Consider the following 14,886-nt stretch of genomic DNA (forward strand, 5'->3'; position numbering starts at 1 on the left):
TTGAGAAAAAGGATCTTGCAGAGGAAGTGCCTCTTCCAACGAACATCTTCATACGCCAGTTTATTGCTGCTCGGGGTGAATTCTCTGCGCAAGCTTTTCGTTCTCCTGGCTGGTTGTTCTCTGGAGAAGATGGCTGGTGGACCCGAAGTGGATTTTGTTCTTGAGGAACTCAAGGAGCCTCTTGCTCAGTCCGGTCTTACAATACCGGTGCTGGCCACAAAGCATGGGATCATCCAGAATTATCCCACCTTTTTCGCTATGCTGGAGCGGTATAATCCGGACAGCTACACTTTCTTCACACCAGTTGGAGAGTTGGGATTTGCTCTTCATGAGATGCATACAGTATCAGGGCTATCCTTTGGGCAAATTCCCTATGAAGAATTCGTTCCAACAACTGAGGAACTTTCTATTTTGAAGACTACTCATCCAGAGATATACGCCACTTTCTGGGAGTTGATGTGTCATTTCCACATCTGTGCTCAGATTGTTGGGATGCGTGGGGGCGGCATCATGCATACTGCGTGGACAAATTATCTCTTTCAGAACTTAGGTCAGAAGGACTTAACAGTTACTCATCTTACTGTAAGCTCCTCCAAGAGCATTGAAGCCCGCATCAAGGCTCCTAATGCTGATTACAAGAATGAGCACCTAGAGGATGCATTTGAAGCTGGTACTAAATTTTAAAGCTTTCATTATCAGGCTGCGACTCCTATCTCCGATACTGCTCTCCTTGCAGGCTTCCTGATGATATGGCTGAAGCGGTGTGTTGTACCGTCGAAGCCGGTTGAGTCTATCTTGGCTGAAGTAGTATATCCAGCCGTTCTTTTGGCTCACGGAAGACCTTTGAATCTGCTTTCCACCATGGTAGGTTGTCTGCTGAGGGGCTTACATGATCTGATTTCTGAATTCCTCGATGTTAAGGAGATTAGCGTAGCTGGGAGGAAAGTTTGGAAGACAGCCCCGCGCACCAATGCCCTATACTTATTTAGTGGCTTGGTTTGTGCTGCATTGTCCTTCTTTGATGACAGGGATTGTGCACGATAGCAACACTTCTATGCCTTTTGTGCAGAGGCTTGAGTCAGCCACATGGACGACTTTGTACATAGTCCGGGCCAGACAACTCCTGTCCCTAGGGAACAATTACGATCTTTTTTGTTGCCGCCCTTATTTTTATGGGGCTGAAGAAGAGGGCCTAAAGTTTGGCGATGTAGTCTTTGAAGGATCCTCACTTTTAAATACATGGATCTTCCAATGGCTTCTCACTATCAGAGTAGGCTACCTAGTTTTCCGACTGGGCGAGAAATGTATAATTGAGCCATATGTTCCCTCGCGTTTTGCTCGACAATTTGGGTATAACCAACTTTATGTTGGTAACCCTAATTCGTGACTAGCTCACATCGGGAACCTATATGAAGCGGCTCGTGCTTGGTTTTTCTCTTCTGCCAGAGGGACTCATGCACAGTTCACTCTGTCCAGTTCACCGCCTAGCGGTTCCATCGTAACGGACTTCCGTGATTGGTTTGACAAAGCTTCTCAAATCCCAGAATATGATGTATATACTTCATGTATAAATAAGATTCGGGAACTTTATAAATCGAGAAGTGGTTCTACCAGGACTCGATTACCAAGGATAGAGGATTACCTGTTGTTCGCGGTGAAAATTGTAGCTTTCATTGATGTCATTGTGATCTCAAAATAACAACTTTTTGTGGTTACAAAAGATCCGGTCTTTTTTTAGATCCGGTTATAACGAAATCAAAGAAAATAAAGAAAAATTACAACTTTCTCCTTGTGAACAAATCGCGAGCTCCTGTTTTGCGGTCGCTCGCTTTTGTGGGTTCTTTGCCAACGCCGGGGTTAATCCGTGGACCACCGCGCGATCTAGATCCGGTCGGATCTACACGATTTGACAGGTATTATTCCACGAAGGGAATAATAGCCGGGAGGGATTAGTTCACTAAGGAAATAATCGCTCGGATCTCGGGATCTAAGACCAAGCTTAGATCCGGAGTGTGATCTCGTGTAGATCTCAGATCTGTTCTTCCCCTCTCTCGAACTCCTGCCTTTTGTGCCGTGGATGCTTGCCGAGGATCAGATCTGGATGTCCAAGTCTTCAAGTCTTCAAAACTCTAAGCTCAGTCTTCAATCCGGCAGAGCCACCTTGAGGTGGCTCGGTTTCGGCCGAGACCCTCCGGGTGTTTGGATTCTCTGTCGTTTTGCGCTGTATCCGTTTTCCGGTTCCGTCCGTGATTTGGTTGATTCAGACTTGACTCGTTGACCTGATTTGGCAGTAAGCCGGATTCCTGATTTGGCAGTAAATCCGCTTCTGAGTTCGAGTCCGAAACTGATCTTGATTCGATCGTGATTCGTCCGAGTTTGTCTTTGGTTGGATCACTCGTTGACTCTTTAACACTTGGCTTGATTCCAAACGTGAATGGATTTATTCCGTTGCTTGCGATTCGTCGATCTCGTCGCCTCGTTGGTCTGTCGGTTTATGCCGAGCTGTGCTAAGGGACCTATAAGTAATTTTATATGCCTACAGATACCCCCTCTAAAGTATTTCAGTCTTGTTCTTTTATAAAAGAGCCTGGAATACTTTGGATATGATTGTCCCAACCTTCAGTCGGTGTAACGGGACCTTGGAATGGCTTCTGTTCTTGATTCCTTCAATTCTCCAGGCTATTCGGTGCTTTGTCGAATGTCCGTAGGAGTTCCGGTACTGCATTTATTGTCTGACCGTTGTCGGAATTTTAAACTTGAAGTCGATTCCTAATTTGCTAATCTTTAGCTGACCATCGATTGTTGGCGTCGAGTCTTTATCTGCAACGCGTTGTCCGGCGTAGTGTTGTTGAGTTATCCTTAAGAATATTTTTAGAAAAATACTCTCCAGAAACTTCTCAACGAAAATTAGGGAACAGTTTATACTCATATACCTTATTGGAGTATTAAGGAGCAGTTTAACCTCTTTAGGGAACAGTTTATACTCATATACCTTATTGGAGTACTTTCTGTGCCCAAGTGAACTGAACCGGTCTGACAATGACCCAAAAAAGCAGTAATTAGGCTCAAAAAATCCTCTGACTCTTTCCTTTTGATCCTTGACTGAGAAATCCCTCGAAACTTCCATATTTAGACTTTCCTTCGAGCCCCTCGAGCGCGTGGTTCGAGCACTTCCAAGATCTAATTTTTGTCGGATCCTCGAGCTTCCCCTCAGGTATATCTCCATAATCTTGATCTATTTCATGTTTGATCTAGTGTATGGAATAGCGGGATCGCATATAAGGGTTGAGGGAGTGATTTGATGCCTCAAGCTCGCCTTTTTAGGGGATAAAAAAGTGATTTTTATTTCTAGATCTGACCTCTTGAATTCTTTTTCTGTAGGCCATTATGTCGCGAGTATCGAGAGGTCGTTTTCCTGCTGCATCGGTTGATGGCGCGCCTCCCTCATATGCTGGTGAGCAATTTTTTGACCTTTTTCGAAAATTTACAAATTAGTCCTCTTTTTTCTGGATATTTGCAAATTAGTCCATTTTACCCCCCGTTGTTCTCCTTGGTGAGGCAACCGGGAAAGGCCTTGGTTCTCCTTGGTGAGGATCGACGCTTTATGGAAATTTTGCAAATTAACCCTCTTCTTCTGAGAATTTTGCAATTTAGTCCTTTTACCCTATTTTGCTCTCCTTGGTGAGGCGATCGGGAAAAGCCTTGATTCTCCTTGGTGAGGATCGACGCTTTAAAGATGGGTTTTGCTTGGTCAAAACCACATCTCATAATAAAGGGGGCGTTTTGACGCTGCATTGTGCTTTATAAGGCAGGGATATATTGTCGATATACCCTATCTTATAAATGCGCAATGTGGCCAAATCGTCTCGCCCTTTATAAGGCAATGACTCTATCTTACCAATTTGTAAGATGAATTCAATTTCCTTTTATATCTGAAATTAACAAACACTTAACTGCTTGTTTTCAGTGGAATATCCTTCCGGAGCTTTTTCATCGCATGCGGTGAATGGACGTCGTGATGAGTATTATTCCACATCTGATGACTTTTCGCCCATTCCGTTCACCTCCCAGTTTGCTCCGGGCACGTCGTTGGAAGTTGTCCAAGTGGTGAGGGAAGGTGGCCATCAAGCTCTTCGCCAGCTGATCACAGATGCGCCTCTCGTGCAGGATGCCAGTTCCGTTCAGTCTCTTAGGAAGACTGACTTCTTGTTTGGAGACTCTACCAGGGATCCCGATGCAGTATTTATTGAGGCTGAGCAGTGGCTTTACCAGACTGGCAGTCGTTATATGTATTTGCCGAAGATTCCTCGACACCGTTCTTTGACTGAGCTCAGGCGCCAAGCTGTGAAGCGGGAGATGTCGTGGAGTTTGACAAAGGAACATGAGAGCGTTCACTGCGGCTATATTACTCATCAGGCAGTTCCTGGTTCGAGTCGAGATCACATTGTTGGACTACATCCTGGAGTACTGGGGCTAGATACTCCGCCTCGCAATGAGTTCCTCACCACTGCTTCTACTTTGAGGAATCGCCTCGCTATCTTAGGACGGGAGATGCCTGCACCGCGCCACAGATTCTATGGTTGGGTCCATTCTTTGGACAGGTTTTGGTGGGCTCGTATGACGAAGTATGTCTTGAGCCGATGGAGCGAGGAGTTACATGCTTGCGGTCTTTATGCAGCCATTCGGGCCACTATGCATGGCTTGCCTACAAGCGCGAAGCATTTCTTTGCCCTATGCGAGCTTTATAATCCAGATTCCAACACTTTTCTGACCAGGCACGGAGAGTTGGGCTTGGCTCTACATGAGATGCACAAGATTTCTGGTTTGCCCATGGGACAGATGTTATACCAGGAGTACTTTCCCTCCAACCATGAGTTGAGTCAGCTGAAAAATCGCATGCCCGACCGCTACGAGACCTTATGGGACCTCACTTGTCACTATCACATTGCTTTGGCGCAGTCTAAACCCCTAGCGAAGAGGACCAAATCAAATGTGAGCCTGAAGCAATTCGCATCATATTTGTTCAGGAATCTAGAGAGCCATTCTGGCAAAGTTGACGCTCGCTCCTATACCAATAGCAATCCTGAGAGCGGATTTCCTGCAGGGACCAAGTTCAGATCATTTTTATGGCATGCGACTGCGCCGATTCGTCCGATGACCCTTCTTGCCGGTTACCTCGCTATCTGGTTAAAGAAATGTGTGGTCCCGTATCAGTCTGGTGACGCTCTGCCACTGGAAGTGCTCTACCCTGCGGTTCAACTTGCCTACAGAAAGGAACTTTCACTTCTTCCGGTGATGGTGGCTAACATTCATCGAGGGCTTCGACAGATTTCCGGTGCTTTTACACGGAAGGATGGTGAATCGCCGATAACATTCATCGAGGGCTTCGGCAGATTTCTGGTGCTTTTACACGGAGAGATGATGATAAACCGACTCAGATTCCTACCATTAAGGTGGAGCTTCCGTATATTTATTTGATGGCTTGGTTCGTCCTTCATCGTTCTGACATGATGTCGGTACCGCATGCCATGGACCACTCTGTTCCCTTACTACAGCTGCTTGAGCATGGCGAGTGGGAAGGCCGAGGATTCTCTGATATCAGGAGGCAGCTACAGGTCCACAAGTGCTGGGCGTTCTCTACTTGCTTTCCGCAGTTCTCCATTCGGTATGGCGAGTGTTTGATTGATGAGGAGAAGCCGAGGGAGTATCGCACTTATTTAGATATCGGCTGCTTTAATTGGCTAGTGAACATCAGGCCGGGCTACTTGACTTTCCGGGTGGGGAATCAGTGTTTTATAGAGCCGTATCTACCCTGTCGATTCGCTCGCCAGTTTGGTTATGACCAGCTTTATGTCGGGAACCCGCGCCAGCAGCTTCGGGCTCATGGAGGTTTAGTGGACGGTCTTCGTGCCTGGTTGTGGACCGTGACAGGCTGCACTGGTGCTAGGTTCAGTCTCCCGGGTGCTGAGCGACAGTTGAACCTCACTTTCTTGAGCTGCAGGTGGTTGTTAGCAGCTAATAAGACTGTCCCTGTGAAGCCTATTGAAGAGTTGGTGGCCGAAGAAGCCTCTCAGATTGATTCTCATGCGATCCGGGACGGTGCTCGATCACAGAGAGCGCGGGGCAAGACCCGCCGACTTGATGCAGAAGGTCATAGGGCCTTTAGTTCAGCCGAAGAGGCTTCAGGCGGAGATCCTGAAGACTACGAGGCAGATTCGAGCGAGGTTAGTCACCCATCTTTTCTTTCTGCATTTCCGAATTGCCAGTCCTGACCACTATTTGATATTTCAGGGACAGCGACAAACAGTGAAGAGGAATTCCGTCCTTTTGCCCGGGCAAGACCTTCGACTACTGTCCGTACTGATAGGCGGAAGAGACTAGCCCATAAGCCGCCTGCAGATTCGCGGGCATCTGAGATGGACTTGGCTGGTGATGATCCTGCTAGCGACAGAGGTAACATCTACTCTATAGATCATTCTCTTGATCGTTTAGATTTTTAGGCTCATGCTTTCCCATTTTATGCAGGAGAGCGCGAGGAAGGGGAGATGAGTTTCGATCCTGCTCCTCATGAGTTTGTATCTTCTGGTGAGCCTGACTCACCTTACCAGGTAGAAAAACCTGCAGAAGCCGCCGACTTTAGGGAGGCTACCAATGTAGGACCTGATTCAGTGAATCCAGATACATCTACGAGAGGTAACTTATTTCCATTGGTCATATTCTCTTCATTCTTCTTTCGTACTTACATTTCTTTGTGTCAGATTTTTCGATTGACGATTTCGACGAGGCAGGTTTGCCTGCAGACACTTCTATGTTCCACTTCATGTATGACTCTCCTCAGATCGATGGCCCGCTGCCCGAGGATATGTTTCCTGAGCCCGTACTCCCTCAGGATCCCGAGAATGGTTCTTTTGAAAGTACATGCCTCTTCTCGAGTTAATTATAGGACTAGCCAATTTTTTGACTAATGCAGCTATAATGTAATGCATCTGAACATTCTGTTCTGTGTTTAACAGGAGCTTTTGCCGAGGCTGATCCTGCTGAGCCGGCTGTGAGACCAACTCCACCAGTTGACACACCCACAGCCGTTACGTCTCCGCTACCCCCAGCGACTCAAGGGGAAGGAGGTATAAATTAAGCCGCTGAAAATGTCATTTATTTCCTTATTAAGGCTTTTTGACGGATTTCTCCTTTTTGTGTAGGGCTTTCCTCTCGGCTTCATGTCCTCGTGAAGGAGTTGTTATCGGACAATGACCCTGAGAAGATCGTCATTTGTGTAGAAGTCCGCTCTTTCTTCTCCTTTATGAATGTTATGCTTGGCAAACTCCTCCACGACGGACTTTCCCTTCGCCAGTTTAAACCATTCCTTGATTCTAAAATAAATTTAATAAGGGATGCGGGATACCCGGATCTGGCGAGAGTTATATTCGATGACCTTGACTGCTTAGAGCGTGAGCTTCAGATGTTTCACGAGCTCCGGGATGCAGGTGCCTCTTCATTCATTGCTGCTGAGTTGGATACTCGCTTACAGTCATGGCGCAGTACTCGGATGGTTGCTGAGCTCGAGATTCAGGTGCAGCGGGGCCGAATAGATCGAGTTGAGGCTAACCTTGCTACTAAATCATCCTCACTTGACGAGCTTGATTCTTCCATCGCTTCTTGTGAGACCCAGATAGATCAGCTCCGACGAGAACTCCGTGAGAAGGAGGAGACTTTGAGTATTCTCCAGATGACAAAGCTGCAGGATCAGCAAACACACACTGCTTTATCTGATGAGCTGAAGTCCTTGAAGCAGCAGCTGGTCGAGACAGAGGAAGTTGCGGTGAAGACTTTAGCCGCCAATGAAGAGTCCATCAGAGCCGAGTTGCAGGATGAGCTTAGGCAAGCTTATGATGAGAAGCTGTCTAAGTTTAGTCAGCAGATCCTTAGCCATGGGCTTGATGTATGATTTTATTTGCTGAAAACTTTGACATTTGATTCTCTTAGTGAAACTGGTTTTTATCTTTATCTTTATTATGATTCCTCATTCCGTTTGAAATGATTGACCATAATACTCATAGGATTTTTGGCAAACCCTCAGCCTTCAACGGGTTTGATTAGCCTTTACCGACTACCGTTTGAGTCGGGCTAGCATGCGGATTGTCGAAATCCGTTCCGCATGTAACGTTGTGCTAAGGGAGTAAACTCCCTTAGACTTCGTGCTATGATGTCGAATACATAGACTTCGCCATTGTTACGGGAATAGGCTACCCGGCGACACGTGTTAGGTGTTGACTTTAGGATTTTTGGCTAACCCCCAGCCTTCAACGGGTTTGATTAGCCTTTACCGACTACCGTTTGAGTCGGGCTAGCATGCGGATTATCGGAATCCGTTCCGCATGTAACGTTGTGCTAAAGGAATGAAATCCCTTAGACTTGATGCTACGACTTCGAATACGTAGACTTCGCCATTGTTACGGGAATAAGCTACCCGGCAACACGTGTTAGGTGTTGACTTTATCCCTACTTAGGCTTCGGGATAAAATACCCCAGAATCGGACTCTGGTGTCTTTTTGTTCGGAAAAAGACTAAACCGGCGACGCGTGTTAGGCGTCGGCATACCCTTTCTTAGGATTCAGGATGAAATTCCCCATGCGAGTAAGGCATGGATTCTGGTGTTATTAATAACAACCTGTCACAATGTCGAATATGTGAACGGGTGTTCTTTTTAAACGGTTAAGAACTAACCGGCAGCGCGTGTCAGGCGCAGACTTATCCCTGCTTAGGATTCGGGATAAACTTCCTAGGATGAATCCTAAATTGATAAATTTCGGAAAAGATCGATGCGGGAAAGGCAGAATTTTATATTCTATTTCCCGGTCTTCTTTTAGGGTGAAGGCGAACCCGAAAACAAGGAAGGAAGAATTTTATATTCTATTCCCTGATCCTGGAAAGGAAGAATTTTATATTCTATTTCCAGCGAGGAAGAAACTAGAAGTGGGGTGTCCACTCCGAGAATCTGGAAGATCTAGATAAACTTACCTTTTATAGGATTGGTTATCTGATCGAAAGATGAATTCTTCGTTTATCGAAGCGAAATTTCAACTTTGATTATAACTATAAAAAAGTTTAACCAAAGAGAAAGGAGGGGAGTTCTTTCGTTTATCGAAAGGGGACTCCGAACTGAAAATGGACTTCTTGTTCATGGACGGAATCAAGAGGGCCGGATAAACATTTTTGTGGATTCACCGCCAGTTGGACTTGATCAGTGAAAGATTTTGGTGGTAAAGATGTTTTTGGGTTATCCTCTAGAATATTGAGTGTAATATTCTTCGAGGAACTTCCCGGTAAATGGGTTATCCTGAATGTACTAGGGATAGTACTTTTTCAGGAACTTCCCATTTATTGGCATTAATTGCCTGGCGCCTTCTTGATCGGCATGCGAAGTGCCGGCTCCATCGGCATGCGAAGTGCCGGCGTCATCATCACGCGGCCGTCGACGTCGAGCGTACGCCCGTCCAAATGAGCGAGACCTGTCCTCACGGCCTGCGAACTCGTCGACGTGAGTCTTATGGAACACCTGCGCTATGCTCTTCTTGATCCTGCTGAGGAGACCTAACGCCACCTGATCCTGAATCTCAGTCACGTGCGCATCAATATCAGCATCAATGCTATCTAAAACACGGACCTGCGTGGTAAACAATTTATTAAGTATCAACTCAATAAAAAATATTATAATTTAGCTTAGAAACTTACGTAATCTCTCTCGTTCATCCCACTAGGGATGTAACTATCTGTCGGTGGGCGTGGCATGTGTCCAGCTAAAGGCTGTGGGTCACGCGTGATCCATCTACGTGTGATACCCCAATACCAACGCATATACGTGGTATAGTCAACAGCTGTGGGCCTCGTATCCTGTATGCAATCCCACCTCTGAACCCACCTGCCTATGTAGTCCGCACGGACTACGGCCCAGTCAGTCCGGTGCGATGTAGGGCGCCGCCGACGATTGATCTGCTCGACAGGATCTGGAATATGCTGAGAGAGTGTAAACTGCCGTAGCACACGGTCCGGTACATGCATCTCTACGATCTCCCAACAGATCAATGGAACTCTGGCTCTCCACAAGCCGGGACTATCTCGGCAGATAGGTGCAAGAGAATGTATATCGAGCTCCGGCGGTGTATAGGGTCTCCACTTGAACTGAAATAAAGTAAAACATTTATCTTTATCATACAGAAAAACTATAATATTCATACTTCTTGAGTTTTATATTTACCTGTTCATGCTGGAGGCCATCAAGCTCATTTCGGTAAAACTGACGGTGACGCGTCGCTGATTTGTACTGAGCGTATCGCACGTTATACCTATATGCAGAATAGCGAATATATAAGTACAAATATTCAGGTTACGAATGAAATATGTGTGTGTACAATTATACCTGTATGCCAACGGATACTGCCCCTCTAAGTCACGGTGCATAAGTAAAGTGGGTCGTCCAATATGAATGCGCTCCCATGACCAAATCTGTATCAACGTACAGCATCCCTTGAATTCTTTATTCTGCATCAGAGATACTCTACTCAATTCTCGATACAAATATGCCAACACCGCACTGCCCCACGATAGTGCCCCGCATACACCAAAATCCTCCAGCAGTGGCAGCCATCGTGCATGTACGAGAGTCTTGCTCGCATCAGGAAATAGTACGCACCCTATCATGTGCAATATGTATGCACGAGCATGAAACTGGAGCGTCTCATCAGAGGCATCCTCTGGTATGTCGCCCTGAAATGTCTGACGAAGCCACGATAGCTTCATCGCACCACTCCTCAAGTCGGGAACCTGTCCAAGTAGCCGGCCACATACCTCCGGCCAACTATGATCGTCGGTGCCCGTAACTACCGGTCCATCAATCCGGAGCCCAAGTATGACGGCCACGTCCTGTAAAGTGATCGTGCACTCCCCTATATGCATGTGAAAGGTGTTGGTCTCTGGCCTCCACCTCTCAATCAAAGCAGTGATAAGCGGCCAATCAAGCCTGATATAACGAATCGTCGAACACGGTCGAAAACCGGCCTGAGCGATCAAAGCTAGTACCCTCTCATCCTCTATGACCCATGCCGAATGACTATGGGAATGCTCGATCATCGTGTACTCTGGTACGGGCTGCACATAAAACGAGAATCAGTTTTAAGTATATTCATTAAAAAATTACATTAATCGAAGAAATATATATCTAATTTATTCGTATTACCTCTCCCGAACCAATATGGTCTGAACAATGACTCGCCTGAAGGTACAAAACGTCGGGATTCTCCGGTCCCGGATCCATAATGAATAGACCTGTGATTAAAATATGAGCATATATACAAAGTGCAATGAACACAGTATCATACATAGCATATTACAAATTGGTTCGGACATAGTGCAAAACGCTACATAATACAAATGCATGGGTGAAATGAACGGAGTTGCATACAGAACATATTACAAATAACGAGTATCATACGCTTCAAAGATAACAACTACGAATGACATAGTGCAAAACGATACATAATACAAATCAACGCCTAATACTAACTGGACACCTATTTTTGTTGTGACCCGGTTGATCACATCTACTGCACTTATTTCTCCTCCTAGCTCCTTCACGTCCGTCATCCATACTATTTCTAATACGCACGGAACGAGGGCGCCCCGCCGATCTTTTATACAGTGGAGGTAATATCCGTGGCCCATCTTGTGTCCAATGTCGACTATCGTATGGTGGACGAAAACACTCTTTGTAGGTTTGTTGATAGTTGTATGCAGAATACCAAGCGTCGACAAATTCATAATGTGAAATGCGAGCACCACCCTGTAGGTCGGAGCAAGCTGCTACAACATGTGAACAAGGAATCAATTGTAGTTGCGGTACATTGCAAGTGCACGTACAAGTGTGATCCACCAACATATTGACTTTGTAAGAGCGATTTTCTCTATGGGTTATTCCCTCGAGCACCTCCCATTCATTAAAACTGTATCGTACAACCTGAAAGGACTGAGCTTGTACAATCCGAGCCGCTAGCATTTCATCAACCTTCGGTGTTAGCTGGGAGCGCATATTTTCACCAAGTTCTCGACGTCGAACAAAGAATTTATTAAGCCTGTAAAAAGTTTTAGCAACTAGTGCCTGTATTGGCATGCCGCGTGCTCCCTTGAGCACGCCATTGAAGCTCTCAGACGCGTTCGTAGTCATCATACAGAACCGTCGACCGCCATCCTCACATAAAGCCCACTTATCAACATTGTTTGGACCCAAACTAGTTTCGATCCAATCATGTGCGGCTCGTGAAGTGAACTTGATCCTCTCTCGTATTTGTTCATAAACATATTTTTCTGTTGCACAACCGGCTTGCCAAAGTAAGTCTTGAACCTGAGCGTTTCCATACTTCTTCTTGAAGTTGTCTCTAATATGTCGCAAGCAATAGCGATGTGCATGTGGTGGCGGGAAATGTCGTTGGAGTGCTCTTGGAATTCCTTTCATCCTATCGGATATGAATGTAATATGCCGCGTCCCCACACTAGGGATATGATATCTAATGCATGCAAAAAACCAAGCCCAATTCTCTGTATTTTCAACATCAACCACTGCGAATGCTAAAGGAAACAACCCGCCATCCGCGTCAACTCCGGTTGCAACAAGCAAAACGCCTTTGTATTTACCATATAAGTGAGTTCCATCAATGCTAAGAAGAGGACGGCAATGACGAAACCCCTCAATACAGGGCCCAAATGCCCAAAATACACCGGTGAACCGCCGTTCTCCGCCATCAACGGGGTCCGAAGATACTTCGTAGACAGTCCCCGGATTTTCTCTTTTGAGTGCTTCAAGATAATGAGGTAAGATCTCATACGATTTATCCCAATCCCCGAATATTTTTATCATCGCCTTCCTCCTAGCATTCCAACACTTGTGATATGATACATCCAAGTTGGTGGCTTTATGCACTAAAAGACGGATATCTTTCGGCCTTAGATCAAGATCCTCCCTCAGATGCGGTAAAATCAATCGATATATAAAAGAAGAGGACGCATTCTTGTTATTCATCTCTAATCGAGGATTGCTACAAGTGTGGAGTCCATTGTATGCCGTGATTTTGAATTGCCCACCTACTCTTGAACCCGAGCGTGAATTAAGCTTCCACGGACACCTCGCATTGCCGTCGTGGTGTCCACTATTATCTTCGACATCGTCATCTTTGCGATAGAAACAAACCACATTATAGCTTGTAGTATTATTTTTGGTTGGCCTGAACTTCACATTTTTTGCAATGGAATACGTGCGAATAGCATGGATCAATTTCTCCTTACTCTCGTAAAGATCTCCCTTGATGAATGAGAAGTCCTCGGCCTGTGTATCAACACCGCTATTAGTGCCAATAGGAACACTTTCCATCGCGGAGTTATCAATCCATTCATCTCCTTGAAGTTCATCGGGCGGCGGATCCTCTAAGCCGACATACTCATTATTAACATAAGCCCCGTCGATGTGTTGGTTTTCCCCGTCATCACGATCTATCAAGGTCATGCTATTAATTTGTAATCCCTCCTCTTCATCATTCTCGGATTCAACACTTGCATTATCTTCTTGAATTCCCGTGTTAGTATCGAAAGCATTCGAAGTGCCCACGAACGAAGGACCGCTCATGTATTGTGATTGTGTCCAACATTCATCTTGTTGAGGAGATAAAAAGCCTACAGAATCAACTTCAGGATCCTCCAACATGCGGGAATACATTCCTTCGTAGTTCAACGATTTGCCCAAATCTCTCTGATGTTTTTCAATGAACAATTCGACCGAACGCTTCTCGTCATGTAAGACATGAATGAGACCCATATCGTAGTCACTTGATATTTGAATGCCACTTGTTCTGTTCTCCACAACAGGATAATTGCAAACCACACTGAGGTGATACTCACGTGAGTTAGTTAATGTAAGTTTGTGTAATTCATTAACCAACTCATCGAAAGTACACGATTTTGTTATGAACAACGGTCTCGTCGTGCCTCCTTCATAAACGGGCATATTATTCTCGAGGTAATTAATCTTCCCATCATAAGAACAGAGAATTACAATTCGATCATTCATCGTTACCTCTGAAGAGTGAAAAATTCAATATCAATATTACACGAAAAGCCAAATAAATATTGATTGTTACTAATTTTTATTTCCCCACTAATTCCACAAAAATTCTTGATAATTTCCACACTAATTCTTCACAAATTTCACAAAATTATTGATAATTTCCCCTCTATTTTTCACATTTATTGATAATTTCCCCTCTAATTTTCACATTTTCTCACAAAATTTGTAAATAATTGTGAAATTTCCACACTAATTCCACAAAATTATTGATAATTTCCACACTAATTCTTTACAAATTTCACAAAATTATTGATAATTTCCCCTCTAATTTTCACATTTCTTCACAAAATTCATAATAATTCACAATTAAATTCTAAAATCTAGATTTTTATATGAAATCACAATCAAATAGTGAGAGTATACAAAAATTAGAGAGTATAAATTTTTTTAGAAAGATTTTACCTGTTTTTTCCTTGTGACTGAGATCTGACGGTCGCGGACGGAATCTCCGGCGGCGGCGACGGTCGAAATTATTGATAATTTCCACACTAATTCTTCACAAATTTCACAAAATTATTGATAATTTCCCCTCTAATTTTCACATTTCTTCACAAAATTCATAAATAATTCACAATTAAATTCTAAAATCTAGATTTTTATATGAAATCACAATCAAATAGTGAGAGTATACAAAAATTAGAGAGTATAAATTTTTTTAGAAAGATTTTACCTGTTTTTTCCTTGTTACTGAGATCTGACGGCGGCGACGGAATAGAGGC

General features: G+C 44.7%; 2 protein-coding genes across 2 annotated transcripts; both read right to left on the reverse strand.

Moving 5' to 3' along the window:
* On the reverse strand, positions 9,721-11,377 carry LOC109823416 (serine/threonine-protein phosphatase 7 long form homolog). Its single transcript, XM_020389692.1, has 4 exons — positions 11,234-11,377; positions 10,418-11,145; positions 10,256-10,343; positions 9,721-10,179 (listed from the first exon to the last, which is right to left on the reverse strand). The coding sequence occupies exons 1-4, from the start codon at positions 11,375-11,377 to the stop codon at positions 9,721-9,723; spliced, it is 1,419 nt and encodes a 472-aa protein (XP_020245281.1).
* On the reverse strand, positions 11,057-14,162 carry LOC109824599. Its single transcript, XM_020391228.1, has 2 exons — positions 11,234-14,162; positions 11,057-11,145 (listed from the first exon to the last, which is right to left on the reverse strand). Exon 1 carries the CDS (start codon positions 14,108-14,110, stop codon positions 11,543-11,545), a length of 2,568 nt encoding a protein of 855 aa, XP_020246817.1. The 5' UTR covers positions 14,111-14,162; the 3' UTR covers positions 11,057-11,145; positions 11,234-11,542.

This window comes from Asparagus officinalis, chromosome 9, assembly GCF_001876935.1.
Source record: "Asparagus officinalis chromosome 9, Aspof.V1, whole genome shotgun sequence".
NCBI classification, from domain to species: Eukaryota; Viridiplantae; Streptophyta; class Magnoliopsida; order Asparagales; family Asparagaceae; genus Asparagus; species Asparagus officinalis.